Source organism: Arthrobotrys flagrans (assembly GCF_004000055.1).
Source record: "Arthrobotrys flagrans strain CBS H-5679 chromosome Unknown unitig_15, whole genome shotgun sequence".
Taxonomy (NCBI): Eukaryota; Fungi; Ascomycota; class Orbiliomycetes; order Orbiliales; family Orbiliaceae; genus Arthrobotrys; species Arthrobotrys flagrans.
In genome coordinates, this window is record NW_027137545.1 from 5,105,294 (window position 1) to 5,129,441 (window position 24,148).

The window sequence follows — 24,148 nt, forward strand, 5'->3', positions numbered from 1 at the left end:
CAAAGCGGGTATCAATCCAAACGCCAAAGATCTATCCAATCCAACCTGGTTTTACCAATGCCCGTCCCTCTAATGTCATACCGGAAAGCAGAAACAGAAACAAAACGCTCGCTGAACATGCAGATAAAAGGGAAGGCATTAAAAATGAGATAATGGAGAAAGGAGAGAAGGGGAGATAAAAAAAAGAAGGAAAGAGAAAACGGAAAGAAAGTAGTAGAAGAGCGATAGAAATATAAATGCGGTCAAGAGATTCTAAATGCAGATGCGATAAAATGATGTCAAAAGAAATTAGGGAAAACTTTTAAGAATAGCAAGGAAAGGGAGGGAAAGGGTATCAGCGAGGGTATAGAAGAAAGTTAGACTTCACTCGTCTCCCTCTTACGACTCATGCTTCGGCTCCGGGTACTTGCCGGCGTGAGCTTCAGCAATCGGCTCCTCATAAAAGATTCATCGCGAGAATGATAGAATATCGCGACACACATACAACAAGCGCTAAGGAACAGACAAAGTCCACTCCAAAGCTGTACTGTAAGATACTTGTCAAATTTTACCACCAAGTGGCTAGAGATTATTGGTCCGGCCAGGGCAAAGAATGACGAGATCGTATACATCATTCCGGTCCACTGTCCTAATTTGCCCTGTTGGGCGGGGTGGGGTCCTAAGATAGCGGCTATGGAGGCAGGGCAAAGTCCAATGACGGCACCGGAAAATGCACCGAAGGTTATGACGAAGGCAAGTGCTGATCCGAGGTTTCTGGCAAAAGTCCATAGGAAAAGACAGAGGAGGGAAGACACCAAGGTTACTCCGGCATGAACGTTAAGTGCACCGAAGTGGTCGCAGAGATAGGAAGAACTCAGTCTCCCGATGGTGCTAGACCCGTTCATTATGGCAAGAAGCCAATAGGTCCTGAGGGCGTTCATTCCAGGTACTGGTGGCTCCAAACCTTTGTAGCCGACACCGGCTTCTGCTGACCATTCTTCCAGGTTAAAGAAGACACAGTAGAAACCGAAGAACATCCAGGATATGGCGGCGGTGAACCAACAGAAGGCAGGGTCCTTGAAAGCATCTTTATCAATCCAGGTTTTGGTTGCGAGCCAGTTTGATGGTCTCCTGAAGTGGTGATCGGGATTCGGAACGGCCAGGAAGATGGATATAATGCAGGTAATTGCTATTAATGAAGAAACTATTTGGACCGAGTGGTTGAACCCGACCGTGTCAATAAGATAACGGAGCATGGTAGGATAGACCAATCCCGCTGGTGAAGTTGTTAGCCGGAACACTTTTGTAGGACAACACTGACCTGTATACTTACAGACGCTGGCTCCGGATGCGACAATACCAATAGCGAATCCCTTCTTCCGCTTGAACCACGTAGCGGCAACTATCCACGAAAAAGTTAGTCATGTACATCTATATCATTTTACAGTCCGGATATGGTGGTGCCCCCACGTACTCTGAGAACTATCAAAGAACATGCATTAGTAAGGTTCCAACACTCTCAACGCATTGAGATCTCGATCAGAATATCTTAGAATTTGGAAACATACCTCGATACAAAGAAGCAGGCCATCCCCAAGCCCGAGACGAGACCTTGGGCCACCCAAGTATACATAAACTCCCCATCTCCGTGACGTCCGGCCCCGTTGCAAACACTGAGTGTGAACATGCCCAACACGAGGAGGATCGAGCCGCCCACGAGCAACCAACGGCTGTAGTTGGCGTCGAGAAGACGACCGGCAACGAAAGAAAGAAATAGAATAAAGAAACACTGGGTAGCCCCAATGATATTGAAGTGGACTATAGTATAATCCGCTAGAAGGGATTCCTTATAGTAGGAGAGATAGGTGCCATAACCGTTTACAATCCCCCAACTGTTGAACATGAGGAAGAAGCAGCCCGCGAGACATGTCCACGGACGCCATCCTTTCGGCCATAAAGGCTCTTGTTCAAAATCTTGACTCTGTCTTCTGGAGTCTAGGGAGACAGCCCCGACTTCTGCGAAGCTCAGGGTGCTGTTACTTGGCTGTAGCATGGTTATTATGAAATCGATTAGGGGAATCTGTCTAGATTTCTATGAAAGAAGAGTACTCTCGAGTAGGAGCTCTTTACAATCAAGACAATTGGCGATTGTTCGATGGGTTTGGCATATCGATTTGAGAATTAACACCCATAACGGGTCTGAGAGGAACGGAGGGCAAGAGGAGAATATAACCACCACCCTCTGGCCCGGCCGGATTATCTCCACTGGGTCTTACATGCTGCACGCAGCCTATGCATGGCCTACATAACTTTCACATTCCTATCTTTCTGTTACCAAAGCATAAGAAACACTAGTCCGACCGGGTGTGAAATCCTTTTTTTTTTTCTTTTCGTTCCTCAGATCCCTTCAATCACATCAACTCATATTGCACATGCTTGCTTTTCCGTGACGGGTAGTCGAATCAACCCGGCTAACAGCATGGCCAGAAAACTTATTTAAATTTCCCTTGCCATGCCCACATCCGTTCGCGATAGGACACAGCCTTCCCGTCCCTGAAACCTTGCCATAGAAAACATCAAGGAATCAAAAAAATAAAAACAAGATAAAATAAAATAGAATAAGGAAACTCCTGAGAACGACTCATGCTTTCACATCGACCGCTAGGGATCTCGGTGCCAATATGTGAACCAGGTGGACCCCTTCCTGCAGCCATAGGGGAGATTTGCAACCTTGTTAATTACACACCGAGCCAGGGAGAGTTTATTTTGTCCTCCTTCGTTCTCATTTGCTTTGTTTGCACAACGCGGATTAGGTGAGCCCAGGAATTTCCAAGACACTTGGGTTTTTCCGAGATCGAGATGTCTGCAGTGGATGCGAACGATGGAGTCGGAAAGGTTACCAAGCGGGACAGTGTTCGCGCCGAGAGAGCTTGTCTGTACACCCGAGAGAATATTGTTTTGGAGTATATCTTCGGGGTTCTTCTTTCTCGCGGATGAGAAACTCTACATTATTCTTAAAATATCACTGCATATTTGATGATGTTGCGTGGTTCTGTACATAGTAGTTCCGAATCGCTTAGCCTGATGCTCGATTTCACAACCCGAATGAGACAGCCTGACCCACATGTCCAAAATTTTGTCTTCTCAAGGTCAACTGGAAGAAAAAATTTTTTATCTTCGCAATCTCGGTTGGCCGCACGGATAAGACTGGTTTCATGAGACGGATCGGACTGCTTATTCGGTTTCTGGGTTCTACCATGCAATGCACATGTGAATGAAGAATGTTCAGATGGTGTTTCATAAAAAACGTTGGGGAGTACTGGGCGTAAGGAATTGCAGCCACTGGTGCGCCCAAGAAAACACCAAGAGATAGGTAATGTATGGCATGGATGCATGCATTTGGTCCAACCTTAACCCTACGGTTGGATCCTGGAACGTTATCCGAGCGACAGCCTTTCCAACGAGGATCTAACTTCAAAACCGTAATTTTCCGGAAGCATCTGATGTTTTTTCTTTGATAACGAAAGGAGAAAAAAAATTGTAATTATAGATCAGCCATAATATAGGGTCTGTTATAGAATATTTGTCGATTATTGGAAGAAAATTTTTTAACATGGATGTATGGGAACGGACCCAGGATAAGACAGGAGAACCTGACCTTTCGTTCCCCCCTTACGGATTTTGTCTCTCTTGCTGACGTACTACAGGTTTCTTGGGACTTTCTTGTCCGTGATAACAACATTCCATCATCTCACAACAGCGGCTGTACTTACAGGCAAAAAAGACTTGAGCCTGACGAAGTCTGACCAAAAAAAAAATTGTGGTTTAGGTGTCGCTCACTGGCCGGTTGTATGACCTGAGGCGGAGAAAGCGAAAAATGTAGTTAACCAATGTTGTTATACATAATCTCAGGCTACACGATATCGAGGGTATCGACATGAAGATAAACTCTTGGAGTTTTGGCAAAATTGCCCAATCGAGGCGTCTCACGCAAGTATCCTCTTTTTTTTTTTTTTTTGTTTTCTGTGCGACGCAGGAGTTGGACATTCTGGATCTAAATTTTCGAGATGGGTGTGGACGGTGGCCAGCCTTGGAATCCGATAGGCCACGGTACGGAAGGCTTTCCTAATACGTTTTTTGGCAATCTTTTTGTGTCGAGGAGGCGTACCATTGGTTTTACAAGCCAAAATTTTTTTTTTTTTTCCGGAAGTTTTGATTGCTTTCTTTTGAGGAATTGTTATGACGGACCGGAGGAAAGGAGGCTCACCTGGTTGATATAATTATAATTGTGAATGTTGCAATTGCGAAGCGGTGTGCTTGCGAAAGGGGATAATGTCGGAAAATAAGTACGAGTTGGGACGTCCACCAAATTCATGTGTCTGATGCGAATATACCACAACTTCAACACAAGGGCTTGGGGTTTATGCAGAATGGATTTTGGAGGGAAAGAAAGAGGTTCTGGACCGAGGCATTTGAAGGTATGTATTTGATAGTCTGGAACGGGTTCGGATCTCGATATTAGTAAGATTATAATTACATGCCAAGATATTGATATGAATATGCAATCGGATGGCTTTTTTTGCCCCGTGCTTCTTGGCCGCGGCCTATTCCGTCTTGCCGTGCCGTTTTAGATGGAAGGAAGCCGAAGATGGTGTCTTGGAACCATGATACTAATTTCGTGACCAAACATGGGAACATGCATACCTGTGATATCTCTAGTCTAACAAGAATTACAGGCATTTGGTTGATCAATTGGGTTTGTGACACAAGTTGATGATGGGATCGACGAGATAATGGCGTAATCGCCTGCTGAAGTCTTTCGGCTAGAGGATGCTTTCATCGAGACTACTAAGCGTAAGCCTTCGTATAATTTAGCCAAAACAGAATTCCCAACGGATCAAATCTCTGGGTGTCTGTGTAATATCACCGATGTATCTGTAAGCGCTGGAAATCACAGCGTTGACCATACTTCGCAGGTGAATCATGAAGAGGGTAGCATCAAGTACGCTTGCTTAATTTTTGTCGTCTCCAAGTTTGCCATTAGGATTCCCGTAGAACTTCTATTTAGCCAAATATCGCTGACATATTGCTGGGAATTTACAGCTGAGCTGAAGAATTCGAACGCTCGAGTAGAAAGGTCACGGATGCATGATTTCGGAATCGAATAGTCCGAAGTTTTATTGTGTGTGAAAGGGACACAAGCTTTTAAGGGACCCAAGGATCAGTTATCTTACGGATCTAGATGTATGCGGGGTCGATCCGGGTGCGGGGGTTCCGTACTGGGGGGTGGGGTTGAATAGGCTAAGTTCTATAGGTTCAAAGGCTTTCTCCGTGAGGTTATCATGGGATGGAAAGAGTCTCTCCTGCGGTGATGAGTGCGCTAGGATCGGACCTCTCGGGCGGTGAATGCGTAAACCATGGAATCAGTCATGCGCGACCTTGGGTCTACTTTTCGGATGACATTCTAGATGTATAGAGAGGCTTGGCACTTGAAGCTGCGGTTAAATTATTACTCTACGGCTTCACCATTCTCGACTTGACTCTGGAGACTCCATTGAGTATGAAACCTTGGAAAAAGAAGTTTGGGAATTTGGGCCTTTATATATGGTAGAAGAAGAGAAATTTGGTCACCTCATTGATGTATCAGCGCTGGACTCGAGGCTAGCATCGGAGAATTTAACGGAGCATCACGTCCACAATTCCGTTGACGTTGTGTTGTGGCGGGGCCTGCAAGATGGGATGAAACCACAGACCCGGATCCCGGCCCGTCCGCTGCAAACCACTAACGTTTCAGGTTCACAACGTCAACTCACTCCCCACAGCACAGCGTGCAACTGCACAGCATATAGTATCGCCGCAGAATGTGGCCTGGGTACAGATACGCATGTATATTTTGACGGGGACACTTCGGGCTGGCTTCTCTACTCGTACCGAACAAAGAACGACGGTACGAGCATTTATCCATCGTTCACCACAACGGTTAACCTGGTATGCCCAATTGCCTACCTATCGCTACCAGAATTCCTCACCAGGATCCGAGGATGAAAACCATAGAAACATACCACGCGATCTTTGGATAAATCCATGGCATCCTGGTACACGATCCAGGCACAATCTTTTCGAAGAGCTTGCGTGCATTCTTTCTCCGATTCCTACGTCTGCACATGTAACCTATATTCTTCCGTCAGGAACGGAATGGTTGTCGGCAGCGAACTGTGGGGTTTTCCTAACGGCAAAACAAAACGTTCAGACTGGGGACAGATGAATCCACAAGAGGATGACATTGCTAATGGCAGACAATGCCACTATAACATTCCGACTGTGCCTGAAATATGGCGTCAATGGTCGCCACTGTGCCCAAAATTGAGTAGAGCCGTCGGACAACGTGGCTCCGTCGATGGATTCCACCTTACAACTACCATTTTCGACTGGTTCCATGGATCCACTGGAACGAAACATGCTCAAATATACTACGTACGATTGACTACTAACTGGAAGACGGGTAGATGACCCTTTCAATTTTGGTTTATCCCTAGCTCGTCCAGCCGCAAGGAACCATGGCGCGTAGGTGGAGACGTCATGCCCATGAAATGATTAGAGTCTTCATGAAATTCCGAGAACACCGGAGAAACGTAGCCGGTAGGCTAAAAGTTTTCTAATGAGGGCGGAGTAGGATCTCCAGTCAAGGGAGCCATGGGATCGTCTATAAAATACCCCGAGGTCCCCCATATTTCAAAGAAAATGCTTCGAGTTCTCTACAATCGCAACATCGACTGCACTGTTCTGTGAACAAGCCGGAACAATGGTCGCAATCTCGACTCTGTTAGCGGCTGCTGCCGCGCCGCTTTTGGCATCTGCGGCCCCATCGCAGTGTTATAGCTGGAAGAACGTCAAGGTTGGGGGCGGTGGTGGGTTTATTCCTGGTATTGTCTTCAACCCAACGGAGAAAGGTCTTGCGTACGCCAGAACCGATATTGGTGGAGCGTACAGACTTAATGCCGACGATTCGTGGACGCCTTTGAACGATAACATTGGATCTCCTAACTGGTATGTTGATTGCGTTCTAAGATTGGAGCAAGTAGTATATTGCAAATGGTGCGAATACTGACAACTACTTTCGTAGGAACCACTGGGGTGTTGATGCTATCGCCACCGATCCGGTTGATACCAACCGTGTCTACCTCGCTGTTGGTATGTACACGATCTCGTGGGATCCCAACAATGGTGCCATCATGAGATCTACGGATAAGGGTAACACCTGGTCCGAGACCACCCTTCCGTTCAAGGTTGGAGGTAACATGCCCGGAAGAGGTGTCGGTGAGGTATGTCTATGGCGTTTTATATATATATTCATGAAAAATGAAGGTACTAACCGCTTTCTTAGCGCCTTACTATCGATCCTCATTCCAACAACATCCTTTACTTCGGTGCCCGTTCCGGAAACGGATTGTGGAAGTCCACCGACTACGGTGTTACATGGGCCAAGGTCTCTTCCTTCACCAACGTCGGAACCTTCAAGCCGGATGCTACCGACCCCAACGAGTACATGCAAGACCCAATTGGTATTGCGTGGATTACTTTCGACGAGAACAGCGGCGGTAGCAAGACTGTTGCTACTCCCCGTATCTTCGTCGGTGTCGCTGACCTCGGAAACTCCGTCTTCGTCAGCAGCAACGCTGGATCTACCTGTGAGTTTTCTTATTTTACCCACGGGGGGTTGAATTTGGCGAGTATTCTAATTGGTCTATAGGGACCGCTGTTGCCGGTCAACCTACTGGTTATATTCCTCACAAGGGTGTTTTCTCCGCTGCCGAGAACGTCCTTTACATCACTTACTCCGACGGCGGTGGTCCGTATGACGGAACTTTGGGATCCGTCTGGAAGTACGACCTGACCAGCGGCGCCTGGACTGACATCACCCCGCCATCTCCAAGTGATAGCACTTACTACGGTTTCGGTGGTTTCGCTGTTGACAAGCAGAAGCCAGGTACTATCATGGTTGCCGCTTTGAACTCGTGGTGGCCCGATGGTATCATCTGGAGAAGCACCAACAGCGGTGCTACCTGGACTAGCATCTGGGAGTGGGCTGGATACCCCACCAGGAACAAGTACTACAGCATCGATGCCACCCCAGCTCCATGGGTCTACGACCCTGATGCCACTGACCCCAAGGATGTCGGCTGGATGATGGAAGCCCTCGTTATCGATCCGTTCGATTCCAACCATTGGCTCTACGGTACCGGTGCCACCATCCTTGGTAGCCGAGACCTTCTCAAGTGGGATTCTAACCCGAGAAATGTCACCCTCAAGATCATGGCCGACGGTATTGAAGAAACTGCCATTCAGGATCTTCTCTCCCCGCCATCCGGTCCTGGTATTCTTCTTTCTGGCATGTACGATGCTGGTGGTTTCCTCCACAGGAACCTTGATGTCGCTCAAACGCACACCGACCAGTTCCACGTCTACTACACCGGTACCACTGACATCGACTATGCCGGTAACAAGCCATTGACCTTGGTCCGTGTCGGTACCGAGCTCCAGGAAATCTCCTCCTCTAACGATGGAGGTGTCACCTGGAACAAGATCTATGCCGCCAACGATGCCCAGCACGGTACCGTCGCCTTGTCCGCCGACGGTGATATCATCATCTGGAGCCCTAACAATGGCCAACCGATCCGTTCGCAATACACCAATGCCTTCACCACCATTTCTGCCCTCCCGGCCAATGCTGCCATCGCCGCTGACAGACGCAACAACAACCTCTTCTACGGTGCATCTACCAACCAATTCTACGTCTCCACCGACGGAGCCCTCGCCTGGTCTGCCACCGCCACCCTCACAGGTGCCACCAAGGCCTACAAGATCGTGCCAAACCCAACCGCCTCCGGAGACGTCTGGGTTTCCACCGACAACGGCCTCTACAGATCTACCAACTCCGGATTTACCTTCACTAAGATTGGTGGCGTCACCGTCGGTGGCCACTTCGATCTTGGAGCACCAAAGACCACCGGTGCCTACTGGTCCATCGCCGGTTTCTTCACCGTCGACGGAGTCGCTGGTGTCTACCGCTCCGACGACGCAGGTGTTAACTGGGTCCGCATCAACGACGACTACGGATTCGGTGCCGCCGATGCCAACAAGATTGCCGTCGACTACAAGGTCTACGGTCGTATCTTCGTCGGTACTAACGGACGTGGTATCTTTTATGGAAACCCAAAGTGCTCGAGTCCCCCGCCGACCAGCAGCACTACTACCGCTCGCACTTCGTCTTCTACTACCGCTGTTACTACCACTCGCACTACTACCCCGGTCACTACCTCCTCGACAACCGCGGTTAGAACTTCGACCACCACTAGCAGCACCACCGCCGTTCGAACTACCGTCGTGACTACCACTAGGACGACAACGCCGAGCACTAGTAAGTTTTGAATCAATGTCGAGATGTCGGGGATGATTGCTAACATTCCTATAGCCTCGGCTGGCGGTGCCCTTCAGACCCAATGGGGACAATGCGGTGGTATCGGATGGACCGTAAGACCTCCCTCTCTAAAATATAAGAGCGAGAGACAATACTAACGTGCACTTCATAGGGCCCAACCGCCTGTGTTTCGCCGTATACCTGCCAGGTCGGCAATCCATACTACTCTCAGTGCTTGTAAATATAGGACGCACTACCTTTACTACTAAGTGTAAATAATGGAGGGAGGAAGCATTGTAAATACGTAGCGTGGCGCATTTGTTGATACTTTTTTCCTTCTTGCACATGGGAAATATTTTTATGTAACATAGTTTTGACAAACTGGTAGATTTTTTCTTACTTGGAGAAGATTTTGTCTTTCTGGTGATTAAAATATAACAAGATCTAAGAAATAATATGCACAAGTTTTCGGTATTACCGACGTTGAAGTCGATAAAGCCTTTCTCGGAGTCGGGGGGGAGCTGGCACGATCTCACTGATCCCACTTGGTCTTCAGGTTGGTATAAATATCAATCATGGCGACGGGCAACCTCCCTTCGTCCGAGACCCTGAACTCTCCGAAACAATCCAACACGGACTCCCCGTACGTCAACAGCCAACTTTTCCAGTACACCGTATTCTTCGGGTAGTCGGACTTTAGCCACTCGACGGGCGAATAGTGGAGCGACGCGAGTCCCTTGGTGATCCTGTCGGGGAAGCCGAAGCGATTGGAGGCGGTGGGGGTCTGGGAGAGGCCGGACCAGACGTCGCCCCAGTACCCGAATTTCCCACGGCGGCCGAGGATGAACTCTTCGAACGTCAGGAAGGGGTGGGGGGTTTTGCGCCTGAGGGAGTGGGAATCCCGAGCAGCGGATTGGGAGTCCAGCCACCCTTGGAGGTTGTCGAACCAGGCGTCTGGGATATCGTGGGTCCAGGATACCTTTGGCGGGTTCGGGGATTTCAGCCATTGGTCGCGGAGGCGGGCGTATTCCGTTTTATCCTTTCTGAGACATTGTTTGAACGTGTGGGGGGTGTGTTTTCCCGAACGTTCCCAGTTTTGTTCTTCGAGCTTGTAGGAGTTCAGGATCGGGAGGATGTCGAAGAGGGGGTTGCGTAGACCCAACCCGCCGTTTTGGAGGGGGATGTGGAACCACGCGGGGAGGATGCCAGAAGGGGGGATGGAGGAGGGGAAGCGGGTGGTTATGAGGGAGGTCAGGTAGGAGAGGATATCGCCGTCGTGGGAGGGGAAGAGGGACATGTTGATCGCGTGGAGGGTGGAGAGGATCTGTTCGACATGCTGCCTTCCGAAGGCGCGGGCGGGGGTGGCGAAGTTGCGGACGAAGAATTTGAGATAGCGGTTGTAGGCGGTTATGATGCCCAGGATGGACTTTTGGAGGGAGAGTTGGTGGCGGAGTTCCGCGGTGTGGGCTTTGACGGAGTCTTGGTTGATGGTCCAGAGGCCGCTGGGGTTGAGGGTTATGAAGCCCCAGGAGATCGGGCCGGTCGGGAGGGTGGAGGTGGGGGGCGGGGTGGGGGGTGAGGAGGAGGAGGAGGAGGAGGAGGAGGAAATGCGGACGCAGCCGCTTTTGGAGAGGTTCCAGTCCGTGCCGGTTAGTGCGGAGTATTGTTTTATGGTTGACCAGGCGGTTTCGCAGAGGGATTCGGAGGTGGACCACCACCAAAAGTCGTCGTGCATCTGGCATTGCATGGTTAGTTCGGTTTGGGGGAGAGGGGGGGGGGGGGCTTACTCTGAATATTTCGAGTTTTCCGCCGGTGGCTCTGTTTATGGCGAATTCCATCAAGAACAGTTGGACTTCGCCGAAGACCAGCCCCAGGGGGTGGCTGATGGGGACGCCCCTTTTGGAGACTCTGACTTCCCCGCCGGGTTCGAACCTTGCCGGTAATTTCAAAAAGGTCTCGAAGAACGCAAGCCAGTGTTTCGTAACACCGAGATATTCCATCAACGTTAGTATGATCTCATGGCTCTGGCTCTGGGCGAATCTATACGCATCGATTTGAACGACGGTGAACGGTTTTCCGGGGTTGACCGCCTCGGCGTATTGTCTGTCTATGAGCAATCTCTGCAAGAGCATTTGTTTCAATTCTTCGTTCCTGGCACGACGGATCTTTTCGTTATCCTGTTTGGTTTGGTCGGATTCTTCGCCGTCTTCGTTGTAGGTGCGGAAGTCGTACAGGGATTCGGGGAGGAGGGTCAGGAAGAATTCTTTCATGAAGGTTTTCTCGTGGATTGCTATGGAGGTCGGGGACTTTTTGGGGGGTTCCTGGGGGAGGAAGGTGCTGCGGACTTCTTGCTGTAGGAGGTATCGCGGTTAGGATGCGGGGTATCATTATTATTATCCGAGGGGGACTTACGCGGGCTTCATCGATCGGGTCGGTTGGGCGGAGCCAGACGGGGCTGCCGTGGACTATTTGGAGGACCCGTCGTAGCTATATTTTATATGCTCCGTTAGGTTTGATGTTTTATATTTGAGAAGAAGTAGGGAGGAGGGCTGACCTCGATACCCCATTTGACCCCAATCCACTGCAAAAAGATGGCATCGAGCAGCGATTCATCCGCATAGCATCTATACTTCCCATTCAAATGTCGTCTGAAATTCAACTGCACGCTTTCATCGCTATACTTCCAATTTTCGATCTCACGAAGGCGAAGGGTTAACACCATTGCGATTTCATCGAGGATCACGGAGCTCAAGAGGATTTCTTTGCAGGCAGCTTTTTTAGCATCGGTGAGGAGTTCTCCGCTTACGAGACCGTGGATGGATTGCTTTACTTCGGTGGTTGACATGATGTCGTGTTTACGGAAGGAACCGGAGAAGCGGCCGATGGTGTTCCGGAGTTTTTTGAGGGTTGGGATTTCGTCGCCCCAGCCTTGGAGGTAGTTCTCGTCGTCGTCGGCGGAGGAGGAAGAGCCGTCATCATCTTCGTCTTCCCCATCGTCGGAACCGCCGGACGGCCTCTTCTTCTTCTTCTGGGTCTTCGCGTCTTCTTCGGCCTTTTTGAAAAGGTCTCCGAGGTATTCGGCATACTCCTCCGGCTTAGCCTTCGGATCCGGTTCGAAGATGATGCTCTGCAATTCGGCCTTTTGGGCATACTTTTCAGGGCGACCCATTCCGTCAGAGGAGAGGTTGAAAGTAGATTCGTCATCCGATTTGGGGGTTTTGATGTCGTCCTTTTCGTCGTCGTCGTCGTCGTCTCGGGCGTTGGCTTTGCCTTCGAAGTCCATCCATTCGCCGAAGATGGAGGCGAAGAGGGAGGTGTATTGGGCTTTGCGAAGGTCTATGCTTTTTTTACGTCAGATGGATATTGTCTTTGGGAGAGGGGGGGGAAGACTTACGGCGACGGATTGTTTCTTCGGCAAGCACCCGCTGGGGTTTGAAGACCTCATCAGAGAGGGTGGGGTCATGCTCCGACATGGCCAGGAGGTCTGCATAACATCACATCGGCACTCCGTAATGTACATCCAGATCTACGAGAGCGGAAAGGGATGGCATACCACTGGCACTGGCATAATGTTCAAAGATACATCCATAGCGATCCGAATCCTTCTTCTTACTCTCTTCGACAAGGATCTGGAGTTTTTCCTTCTCGGATTTGGCGGCCTCTACGCGGGCGAGGATCGGGAGGAAGTGGGATTCCCGTTCTTGCTTTTTGGCGTGGAGTTCCTTGAGCTTGACAGCTGGATATTAAGAATACACTTTAGCAGAGGCACTCGATCGAATGGAGGAAGGCTGGGGAGTACCCGTGACCAGGTTCCTGGTGTCAGTGATGGCATTGACGTCGGTTGAAGGCTTTGTGTTGTCCATGTTGGATTTTGTGTGTTGCGAGAGTTGGGACTTTTAAAGTAAAATGTCAATCGATAGTATGGAAGATTTAATCAATCACTCGACGATTGATGCTGATGGGTAAAATAGAAGGAGAAGAGGAGCTGTTTAAATAGCTGAGAGGACTCCTACCATCAACGCTTCCTCTCAGCTTCAGCTTTCCCCCCCGAGCCTGTCATGTTTACATAATTCCGAAAGACGGCACGTCTCAACCCCGCACCGAGTTAGCTGCTGAGTCAGAGATATCGAACGCGACCGTGCTCAAGGTTGCACTTTTGGCCGTTACGAAGGACACGGCTTCCCGTGATGTCGAGGAAGGATGACTAAGAATTCTTGGCGCGTCCCACGCTGGTCCCGAAACGGCAACCCTTTTCGTTCGGCCAAAAAACTTTCTTGTCGCAAGGCTTCAAATTCCTTCCCATCGAACCCCATCGCACGTGCAGAGCCGTCCAAAATGGCAAACAAGAATAACGTCAACCGTCCCTCCTCCGCAAAACCCAAAGCCCGTCCCAAAACGAAACCATCCCACGCCCTCCGTCGCATCTCGAAATCGAATTCTACGGCAAACCACCAACTTTCCTCGAAGAAATCCAGAAAGCTGTTGAGAAACAAGGCGTACACCGCCACCAGAATTATCGAAGAGGTCGGGAAGGAAGGGGGGATGTTTTGATGAGAGGTATGTCTGCATCTACCCTCCCATGCACGGTTCCGGGCGCTAATCGGAGGGTACAGATGAGACCTTGTCGAGAAAGAAGGAAAAGTTGCTGAAGAATTTGGCGGCGAACCGGGAGGTTAAGGAACGGAAGGAGGCGGTGATGGATGTCGATGTGGCCGAAGCTGTCGCTGAGGATCTGTAAGGATGGTTATGGGACCGTTCCGGTGACGTGGTATGCATTGGGTATCGAATCTCTCACAGTACTAGTAAGTACCAATCGATGAAAGGCAGAGAATGGTATTTTGCCAGCGGGTACCCGAATGAGCGGCGAGAACGAAACGTTATAATACAAGACCCGTAACCATCTCGCACCCGATCGACAAAAAAAAGAAGGAACGCCAACAGTCAGTCAGGCAGAAAGGCAGACGGACGTATTATTATACGTAATAACTAATAAAGGCCGTTCCCATGCGCCGGAACAAACCAAAGACCTGGATCGAACCCAACAATAGACATTATCGATCAAAAACCAGCTTGCCTCATGATACTGTTTGGTCTCTTTCCACATCAATAGTATTTTATTAGAAGACTCCCAAGTAATTTTCTCAAGAAACGATAAGAAAAACGGGTGTGACATGAAAAGCCCCGTTTTGCAATAATCCGGTTTTTTTGGTTTTTTTCCTTGTATCGCTTTTTGCTTTCCCAATATTAAAGGAATGACTGGTAACAAAAAAAAAAAAAAAGAAGGATATATTTTTCACTTGTAATTGTTGTTCGGAAGACAATTTGAAATGGGAGGGGGTATCATAGCTCCGGCTTGACGGCTGGATCGACGACCGAGGATGCCGGATCGACAATCGAGCCGTTTTCGCGCTGTCCGGAAGCTATCGCCGCGATGTTAAGAATCTTCCTTAGAAGGTTGTACAGCAACAGTGTGGTTCTGTCGTGGACGAAAACTCTGGTCAGCATTTAGCTCGGCATGTTCTACATACTGAGCGGTAATGGTAAAGGAAAGCGAGGGAGGTGCCTACCCTGGCACGACGAATATCTTGGGAACTTCGAGCCAATTCCGTAGTTTGACGGCCGTCTCGACCACGTTACCCTTCGCTGTTGGTGTTTTGCCGACCTTCCTGCCGGGATTGATCGTCCCGCCGTTGCTCAACACGGCGACTTCCTCGTCGTCGCCGGGTAGACGGCCGGTCCGCATATACGTCTCCATCATCTCGTCCTTCTCGGTCCAACGGTCGCGCATCCATCGCTCGAATTTCTTCGTGTCGTCGTAGGGTATCTCGGATATACGGAACCGACGGAAATGCAGGTTGACGGATTTCGGAGGACGGCCTTGGAGGTATTGCGCTCGGAGAGTAAAGATGTCTTGGCCGTATTTGTCACGCCTGGAAACGGGTTAGCGGTGGGGTTGGGGGAAAAGCGAAAAGTGTGGGGATTTTTTATGTCGGGCGGGACGTACGGAATGCCTTCGTAGGCCATCGTGCAGTCGTACAACCACTCAACGGATCCGTCCAGTTGTTGGAGACAGTATTGTAAACCGGTCACGCGGGGGAGTAGAACGTGGTCGGGGTTTTTCTGCGCGAAAAAAAGATAATTTTGTCAGCATGGAACGGATTTTAAAAAGTAGACTGTTCGGTGGGGCCGAAGCTTACGATTCCCATCTTGTCGGCGAACTTTTTGCTCGATGCCCGAGCGTTCGAGCACATGTTCGTCCCTTCGGGGAAGATGAGCAGCCACATCGGCGGTCTATCCTGAGGTTTCCGATCCTTCGCCGCGATTTTCTCAAGTCGATGCTTGAACCGTCGCTGGTCCTTCGCCCAGTTCCGGGCCAGGAAGATGAAGCCGTACATCTGCATACCCCACCCTACCACGGGGATCCATTTCAAAGACTCTTTGAGGATGATGTATACGGCGCCGTGCATACGAGCCGTGTAGGCGATCCACCAGATGTAAAGCCAGTCCGAGTACAGCTGATGGTTGGCGATGAAGACCATGCGCTCCGGGAAGTCGCATTCGAGAAGACCGTCGTCGGTGATGCGTATCTGGCCGCGGACGGACCTGTCGCCGCTGATTCTGATGGTGGTGGGAGTCCACCATTGGGTGCCGGTCGTGACGAGGGTGCCGAACGATTGTTTCGTGAGGGAGATGTAGGTGTAGAACCAGTCCTTGTTGTAGAGGTACAGGGGGGCACCGACGAACTGAGTCGCTACGATTCTGCACCCGTTTATCCATCATGATATCATCATCATCATCACATGTCAGCCACTATCTCTCAAATATAAACACCCCTAGACTAAATGTTTCAGATTTGAGGGTACGTACGCGATACAACCGGCGGAAAAGTAGAGAATGAACAGTATCAAACGGACCGCCTGCAGGAAGCCTCCGTACCGGACCTTGCCGGCGAGGTGTGTATCGGACATGGCGATAATGTAGACGCAGTTGGATGTAGATGTGAGGGGTTGTAGCGGTGGTAGTGGAAAGATGGGATGAAGCCGGAACGTGGGGAAGACAGCAGCTTTGATGGGCTATCGCAGATAGTCGTCAGGATCAGCTGAGTCAAATGGAATGTCGTGAAAAATATATACAGCTGAGAATGTTGTGGTGACCGACCGGACTACTGACTTGTTGGGCCGGTGACTGAGCTGAGTCGGGACACACGGGTCTGTTGCTGCTTCGGTCTCGTGAGCTTTTCCGCGCCGATCGAAAGAGCCCTTTGCTTGTTGCTTGGCTGGTTCTCCTGGCGACCTCCCCACCAGCTCCGGGCTTTGCAGCTCCAAACCCAGTTACTGTGGAATGGCATTTTTGACATGTGCAATGATCAGATCTTATCGATAAGAACCTCCCTCGCAACCACAACCACCACATGCAAATTATAAAACACCATGGCTGGTATGTATTCACCAATCCGAACATCTTACACGATATTCAATTCCCCCCATTGACGATTGCATTTATTATAGTGCCGTATCTAACCTCCGATCCGAACTCTTTCGCTTTCACTTCGGCCACCAAGCGATGGCCTGTCATCCTCGTACGTCACCCCACCCCCACTATACATGCATCCCGAACCTCGGTCCCCCGAATTAACCACTATCGCAGACGCAAGCCATCGACGCGGTCTTCCGCGCCATCCCCGGTCCGAGCGATGAGGTAAAAACCAAGGAGGGTCGCAAGATCGTCGAGGAACTCGCAAAACTCAAATACGAGCTCCAGCACAATCGAGTTCTGTCGTACGTGTCCACTTCTGATACGCTGGTACGACGGGACCGCTGACATCCGAGATAAATATAATAGGCCCCTTCGGGATGATGGGTTACCGGATATTGCTCACTACAACGATGCTTTGGTGGCACTGGGCGAACCTAGGTGGTTGGAAGTGTCTTGGCTGTTCTCCGAGTGTTATCTTTATCGTAGGATAGCCACTTACTTCACGACGACGACGAAGTGGAATACCTTTGATGTCTTTCTGTCGTCGAAGGTTACCACCCTTCGGTCTTCCCTTCCCGCGATACTGGAGCTCGCTCAACGGTACGATTCTATCACCACGCCATCGACGTTCACGGATGACGCATCTTCGCTGCTCTTCCACGAGATATTCTTCATATGCCTCTGGGGCAATGCAACCGACCTTTCCCTTCTCACCACTCTCACCTATGAAGAAATTCAATCCCTGCAAGGATCACATGCTAGGAAGGAATCCGAAAAGAACATCCTCGCGAATGATCTCGACAAGATCTATACCCTCCTCACGTCTCTCAAGGCATCCGGCCAGAAGGAGATAAGGGTAGATATCGTGTTAGACAACTCCGGATTCGAACTGTTTGTGGATTTGTATCTGGCAGGGTACCTACTTTCGCAGGGCCTGGCGACGAACATTGTCTTGCATCCAAAGAACCATCCGTGGTTCGTCAGTGACGTTTTACCCTCGGACTTTGAGATCTTGTTGAATGCCCTCAACGACCCTATCGACTTTTTCATCACAAAGAATGAAAGCGAACACGAAGTCAAGCATGAGCTGAAAACGGAAGACGCGGAGGTTATCACGGGTCTATTTTCGAGCTTGGCCGCTTTCTACGCCGAGGGGAAGCTGAGAATTAGGACGAACGAGTACTGGACGTTACAGGACCCGTTCTGGACTTTACCTGAGCATGAGGAGTTGTGGGAGGACCTGAAGAGCTCCGAGTTGGTCATTTACAAGGGTGATTTGAATTATAGAAAACTGACCGGTGACGTATGAAACCCTTTCCTCAATCTCTTTTACCGAAAGGGATATGCTGATGATCGGTATCATGCAGGCGGCATGGCCCCCAACCACCCCATTCGACAAGGCGCTCCAGACTCTCGGAAAGGGAAGCGGTTGTAGAACCCTGGCGTTGCGAACGTGCAAGGCTGATGTCGTGGTCGGCTTGGACGAGGGGATCGATGAGAAGCTGAGACAAGAGGATCCGGAGAATGCTAAGGACCAGGCGAAGAGGTCATGGGGATGGGCGGGCAAGTATGCCGTCATACAGTATTGCGACGGGAAGGCATGATGTGGGGGTGGGGTTTTTAGCAAGGATAAAACGGCATCTTAGATTTGAGACGCATCGGCTTAGGCATATGGCTAGCGAATAATAGATTTATAGCTCTAGAGTTTTCGCAATAGGAATAATTTAGAACTAGACCCCGAAGCCTCTCTTGAAAGTTTTGCTTTGTTCGGTGGCGGATTGCACACGAGGAATTGTTGCAACTCCGTGATATTGGAACTTTTAATTTTTAAGCGCTTGTGGATCGTTTTAGTTACCCCGCTATTGGATTTTATGCACTACATCAGTTATTTGGGCTTTGGGATTTTATGTTTATCGATGTGAAAGTTATGAAATCGGATGGCTGGTCCGTCCCGAAGCGTCAATACGATGGCACGCTAGCTTGGCCGATAAGGTCGATTCCGAATACGTGCATGTAAGATATCTATCCGCTTGGGGTCGAGATTGAATGTTCCCAGGTCGTGAAATGTACCGCGGCCTTGGGTTTGAACTGTGGTTGGTATACGGGGTGCTGTTTCGACGTTTTCGATATCCAGGGTGCGGTTAGAATGCGATCACCGATTACGATGGTTTTATGTTTTATAACCGTGCGATCCCGAAGTCATGCTACCGGGTCTTGGAGATCATGTAAACTAGCCACGGATTATAATACCGGGGCCCTTGAAGTTATATCAATTGAGCCCAGGCCCGTAGTCGATATCAATATCGCCTCCTGGCATGCCCGGGTTGGCCTTGTAAACGTCAAACCGAACGTCGGGTCCGAGAAAGACTTTGATAAAGTCCCCGAAGGTACGGGCCCTCTAGCCGTCCACCGGAACCGCCGACCAAAACGCCTTTGGGATATATTGTTAAAAGGTCAATATAAACTCCGTGCCGTGTCGACGTCGAGCATAGACCGCAGGGACCGACCGACGGCATTGCATCGACTTTTTCACAACCGCCTGGCCAAGAGACGGCTTTTTCCTTTAGGGAAAGGAAAAGTTAAAATTTCTTTTCCCGTACGGAAAGCCGGCATAGGAGATGTTGCTTGGATAGATGTACTAGACACGAAGTTTTCTTTTCGGAATTATATTCACGCGGGTGAGGCGAGCTCAGAAAGGCTGCCTATTCATATCCACAAACGGCGTAACGTGTCACCATCACATTTTCTTTAAACCGACTAGCCCATGAGAGGGAAGGGAAAACTATACCAGCCTTACCGGGAATATATTTTTTGTGTTCGTAATCCTTTACACCCGATTTGTAAAAACGTCCGGCTTAGGGAACTGGTATGTGTTGGCATGTACGCAGCGTTGTGACGAGGAAGTTGCAGTGCAGGATGGTAATTAATCAAGCTGCATTTCTAAAGCGCTACTGGGTTGTTGGATTTTTTGCTCGGAGGGCCAGTGGTTTCCTTGTGGCTGAGACTATACAGAAATTGAAATTTGAATTCATTCATAAGCTGATCCGTAATTTCGTGGTAAAGCGCATGAGTCCGTCTGCATCCAATGGATAACGCCCGTGTATACTTGCGCCATGCCTTTCAATTAAACTCGCCTTCTTTACGGTCTTGGGGTTCTACGATCGTACGAAAGACTCGGGTTTTTGTGCGACGACATGGGACCTGGCGTGCGTTATGTACATGTTGCGGTACGTGGTTACTTTGAACGGATATAAAGATGCATGGATGAGCTGGTGCGATGGCTTTTTATAGATTGTGGTGTACACGAGGGTCCGGTAGGGGTTCATGATTCATGATTTAGGTCAGTTCGCTGCGCATAACATCACATCCTTATGAAAGTGGTTTCAGTGGTTAGTATTTCCTTACAAGGCCTTACTAGAACGGATTAGTTTAGCAGTCGCTAGAACGGATACAAACTTGAGAGAATACTCTTAAACGATATCGTCAACTATTGACTAGTGAGGACTTTCATGGCCCTGGTAAGTACTTTAGTAGTATTCACGGTTACATGGATCGCATCCATGTACCGTCGAGGATGTTTTTTTTAATGCAACTTCCTAAACATATTCCCGGGGCCCTGTGGCCGCTGCGGTGGAACTAGTACTTTGTAGAAAAGGATCTCGTGACGATGTTAGGGCCAGCTCCTGCCGCGGTTGGTTACTTCTGATATACTATGCTATACAGGTATCTAAATGACGACACCGAGACGTATTATGCCGGTCGATTGCGCTGGCTCTTTCCGTTGATATACATATGTGCGGATGTTTTGCCGACCGGGGTGGGTTGTCTTAGTTCTGCATGAATAGATCGAGATGCAATGTTAGCTTGGCTGGTTGAGAGTCGAAACAATCTGCAGCTTCGACGGGAGGTTGTGAGACGAGACTCTCGCCAAGAGATGTTTATGTTTATTATTTGAGCATAGGCATGCTGTGTCAAAATTTTTTTTGTTTAGATGGAATTTTCCCGACCCTTGTGAGAGTGTTTTGGAGCATTGATATCGAAAGATAGCGAAATTGCGTTAACTTCCTCGTTTATATTAATTAATCGAATTTGAGTAAGTTGATTGGGGATAAATATAGAAATCTCACGAGATATTTTTTGTGTTTAATTTTGACGTCAAAAAGATTAACTGGGAAGGTTATTAAAAGTGGATTGACAGGCATTGTTTTGGCTGCGGTCGGAAGATTTTTTGGCAGGCTGCTGTTTTGGGGAAGTCTGGATAAGCAGGTTTATCGAATTTCAAATTTCGTGTGTTGCGCCCGTATTTAATGGTGTTGGTGAGATGGGGGTTGCAATCTGCATATGGACGATGCAGGGTTTGGTATTTCAGGCGCCGATGGGGGCGTATTGGGACATGAAATGCTGAGCATAGCATATCAGAGTTTTGAAAAGTCGGATCCTTTGATTCCCTTCCGGATTTCTGGGACGCGTCGGGGATCTTGGGAGACTTTTCTTGATGAAGGTTTTGTTGAATCACTCCTTTCGCGAGTTCGTGATAATCTCTCCGTCCACCTTCTTCAATATGACAGTGAGAGGGACGAGAGAGAGAAAAAACTTGGAAGTTGGTGGTCTCTCTCTTCGCCATGGTACGGCAGTATCATAGGGTCCGACCGAATCGACTGCAGGCGGGTGAGTATCCGCAGCCGAGAAACCCACTTTTTTGAATACTGGCGTGCCAATATAGGTAGGCCAATGGATGGCTTGAAGCTTGAAAGCTGAGAGGGCTCCATCAGTCAGATCGGACCCTGGTCCATTTTCTCTTGTCCTTTTCATATCAAACACGGCTCTAACACCACACGAACATTGGCTCTTGCGGCGGCTGAAGGTTAATAAAATACCGAGAGTGTGCAAACTCCATCTTACTGGTAAGGTAAGCCATTCATTCGCTCTTACATTGGTTGGTGGATGTTTTACAGAGTATACTATTGAAGATGATATTACTGTATCAGGATGGATCTGGCGAAATGAGGAAATAAGTTGGAGTAGCGCTTCGGTCCATCGAGCAAACCTTAGCGGCGCCGATCAATCAGGGACACTGGGTCCCTGCAATCACAGATACCGGTGCGATCCCGGGGCCGAAGGTCCACGGGGCTGTGCCAACTACCTTCAACTAGCCCCCCGTATTTCGATTCGAGCGAATTTTAGCTCTCCGAAAACGTCGCTGATAAACTAACTTAGCATGATCTGATCCGATGATGATGAAGAAGGGTCTCTTTTTCGTCTAACCTATCATCGGCGATGTGAGAGAGAAAGTCATTCTTAAACGAAAGATCAACTTTAATATGCAATGCATTATCCGTATTCCGTATGTATGGGTGCCTCCAGAAATGGGTTGATGCTTTTGGATTTCCTAGCGCAGCTGCGCCGTAGGCTAGGGTTTTCCCTCCGCGAATGTTCTCAGGAAGGCGCTTATCACTGATCACGGACCACCCCACGGAAAACGTCCACTTTTCCACAGCTGCCTTTTTCCGAAGTCGGCATTTCACTCAACAGGCGATTTCGTAAATTTAATTCCCCACGAAAGAGCGGACGCGGGGGTCGTCCGGTTTTTCTTTCTGTTTCTGAGGTTGGAACCGTGCGTAGAGCTTTTTGATGCTCATGTTAACGTTCTTGGAGCTAGTGTATGTGTCGTTTCTAGGGGAGGTAAGCGTTAGCGAAAGCTCGTGAAATCAAGTTCTGTCACGGCGACTTTGTGGGGTCCGGCGCTGGGCTATGCTCTGTCAGGGCATGCCTCATGATAACGTCGAAACTTTGCCCAAGAGCGAGTATGATATCTCAGTTCATGAGCTTCCCAAAGACTGTTTTCTGTTATCTAGCCCCTTATTGATGGGAAATGCTAAAGAAAAGTTGGCACAATATCATCGCAACTTGCCCTGTCCATGTCAAGCTTTTTGTGATGCCAAGATTGGTCGAAAAATGCAAGGAACCTGGCTCGTGATTTTCATTGCACACGAGCAACAAAGTGCTGGGCTTCTGGTGTCATCCTGACGCCTCTGATCAGACCGAGCGAATTGCTGTAAGCTAACTTGAACCTAAACGGGACTCTTTGCCTAAAGGCCTCTGGTGAGCCGTTTTTGTTGATACAATGTGGATCCACGGAGACGAGACCGGGAAGGGGTCAAGCCCGAAACGAGATCCCCAAAGAAAGCCTTCTGTGGGCTGGGATCGAACTGGTTTGTGAAAGAGACATTTTTGAGAGGAGTCTCACATTAGCGTAGCCTTATGGCTGGCCCTTGTGAGGCAATGTGGGGAGGGTTCGCATTTCGATATCTTGTGTTAGAGATTCGGAGAAGAGCGGTTCAATGGCACAGGCATGTTAAATCACGGGATTTGAAATGCAACGGGAGAGGAGAGCTCGACGTATAGCGTTTAATCATGCATGCAACTTTGTTGGAATATGATCAGAATCAGAAATACTTTGTTCACATGAATTTTAATTTAAGCATTTTTTTCGTTTATTCGCTTCCTGGATAAAATCTAGAGCTCATGAGGGTCTGCAATCGAAAGGGTTCTTTTCCCTATATCAGGGTGATTTTATACTGCGATATTCCCCATGATTGGGTATAAAAGGCCTGTGACAAGACGGAACGAAGGAAACCTCCAATCGGATGGGTTCTTAAGATCTTTCGGCTAGTAAAAACTGTAAAATCCCGCTGGGAGATATATATGTATGTTCTCGGGAAAGAATTATGTAGGGTCGTCCGTCCTCAGGCAGAACGAGTCAAAGCAGAAACCCCGCGTTTCAGCATTGAAGCCAACCTGACAATTCGTATGCACATCCATTGTATCTGTACATCCCGATTGTATTTTCCCGTAAATCGAACGTGTCAACGCGACAGGAGTTAGCGCTGGCTATTGAAAGGTATTCTAAAACAAATCTTGCAGCGTTGCAACGCAACGTTGCTAGTGTTGATGAACGCCTGGTTTTAGGGAGAACTTCATGACATGAGATCTCTCGATTTCCTCGGGGTCTCTCGAATTTCTTGTCTCAAGTATGTATAGGCTAATAATACCGCCATCTGCCTTGTGAATATTCGTTCGAGAATATGTACACGTCCTTTGACATACATACCCTGTTTTTCCTTCTTCGAATATCTCGGTTGGACGTGATAATCAGTTTAAATTCTACAACATTGAAAGCTAGTGCTAGTTACTTTGTGCTACAATAGCGTCTGTTCGAATCAACTGCACAAGAACAAGAATGGCTCCGATGTTGTTAGCTTCTATGCATTTGAT

At 49.0% G+C, this 24,148-nt stretch overlaps 5 protein-coding genes across 5 annotated transcripts; 2 read left to right on the forward strand and 3 right to left on the reverse strand.

The window, feature by feature from the left end:
* Positions 1-356: 356 nt before the first annotated feature.
* Positions 357-2,032, reverse strand: DFL_001395 (uncharacterized protein; the record flags this gene model as incomplete). Its single annotated transcript, XM_067630009.1, has 4 exons — positions 357-1,255; positions 1,313-1,381; positions 1,454-1,461; positions 1,548-2,032. The coding sequence occupies 4 exons, from the start codon at positions 2,030-2,032 to the stop codon at positions 357-359; spliced, it is 1,461 nt and encodes a 486-aa protein (XP_067495974.1).
* A 4,749-nt stretch (positions 2,033-6,781) lies between these two features.
* DFL_001396 (uncharacterized protein) lies at positions 6,782-9,638 on the forward strand (the record flags this gene model as incomplete). The annotated part of the gene is made up of 6 exons (XM_067630010.1): positions 6,782-7,026; positions 7,103-7,301; positions 7,364-7,667; positions 7,730-9,397; positions 9,452-9,510; positions 9,570-9,638. The coding sequence occupies 6 exons, from the start codon at positions 6,782-6,784 to the stop codon at positions 9,636-9,638; spliced, it is 2,544 nt and encodes an 847-aa protein (XP_067495975.1).
* Positions 9,639-9,929: 291 nt separating this feature from the next.
* On the reverse strand, positions 9,930-13,260 carry DFL_001397 (uncharacterized protein; the record flags this gene model as incomplete). Its single annotated transcript, XM_067630011.1, has 7 exons — positions 9,930-11,132; positions 11,185-11,748; positions 11,810-11,884; positions 11,952-12,733; positions 12,792-12,881; positions 12,951-13,133; positions 13,197-13,260. 7 exons carry the CDS (start codon positions 13,258-13,260, stop codon positions 9,930-9,932), a joined length of 2,961 nt encoding a protein of 986 aa, XP_067495976.1.
* A 1,477-nt stretch (positions 13,261-14,737) lies between these two features.
* DFL_001398 (uncharacterized protein) lies at positions 14,738-16,745 on the reverse strand (the record flags this gene model as incomplete). Its single annotated transcript, XM_067630012.1, has 7 exons — positions 14,738-14,873; positions 14,965-15,327; positions 15,402-15,517; positions 15,595-16,156; positions 16,265-16,470; positions 16,531-16,682; positions 16,733-16,745. The coding sequence occupies 7 exons, from the start codon at positions 16,743-16,745 to the stop codon at positions 14,738-14,740; spliced, it is 1,548 nt and encodes a 515-aa protein (XP_067495977.1).
* Positions 16,746-16,827: 82 nt separating this feature from the next.
* Positions 16,828-18,477, forward strand: DFL_001399 (uncharacterized protein; the record flags this gene model as incomplete). The annotated part of the gene is made up of 5 exons (XM_067630013.1): positions 16,828-16,834; positions 16,906-16,976; positions 17,045-17,175; positions 17,240-18,176; positions 18,241-18,477. 5 exons carry the CDS (start codon positions 16,828-16,830, stop codon positions 18,475-18,477), a joined length of 1,383 nt encoding a protein of 460 aa, XP_067495978.1.
* Positions 18,478-24,148: the final 5,671 nt, after the last annotated feature.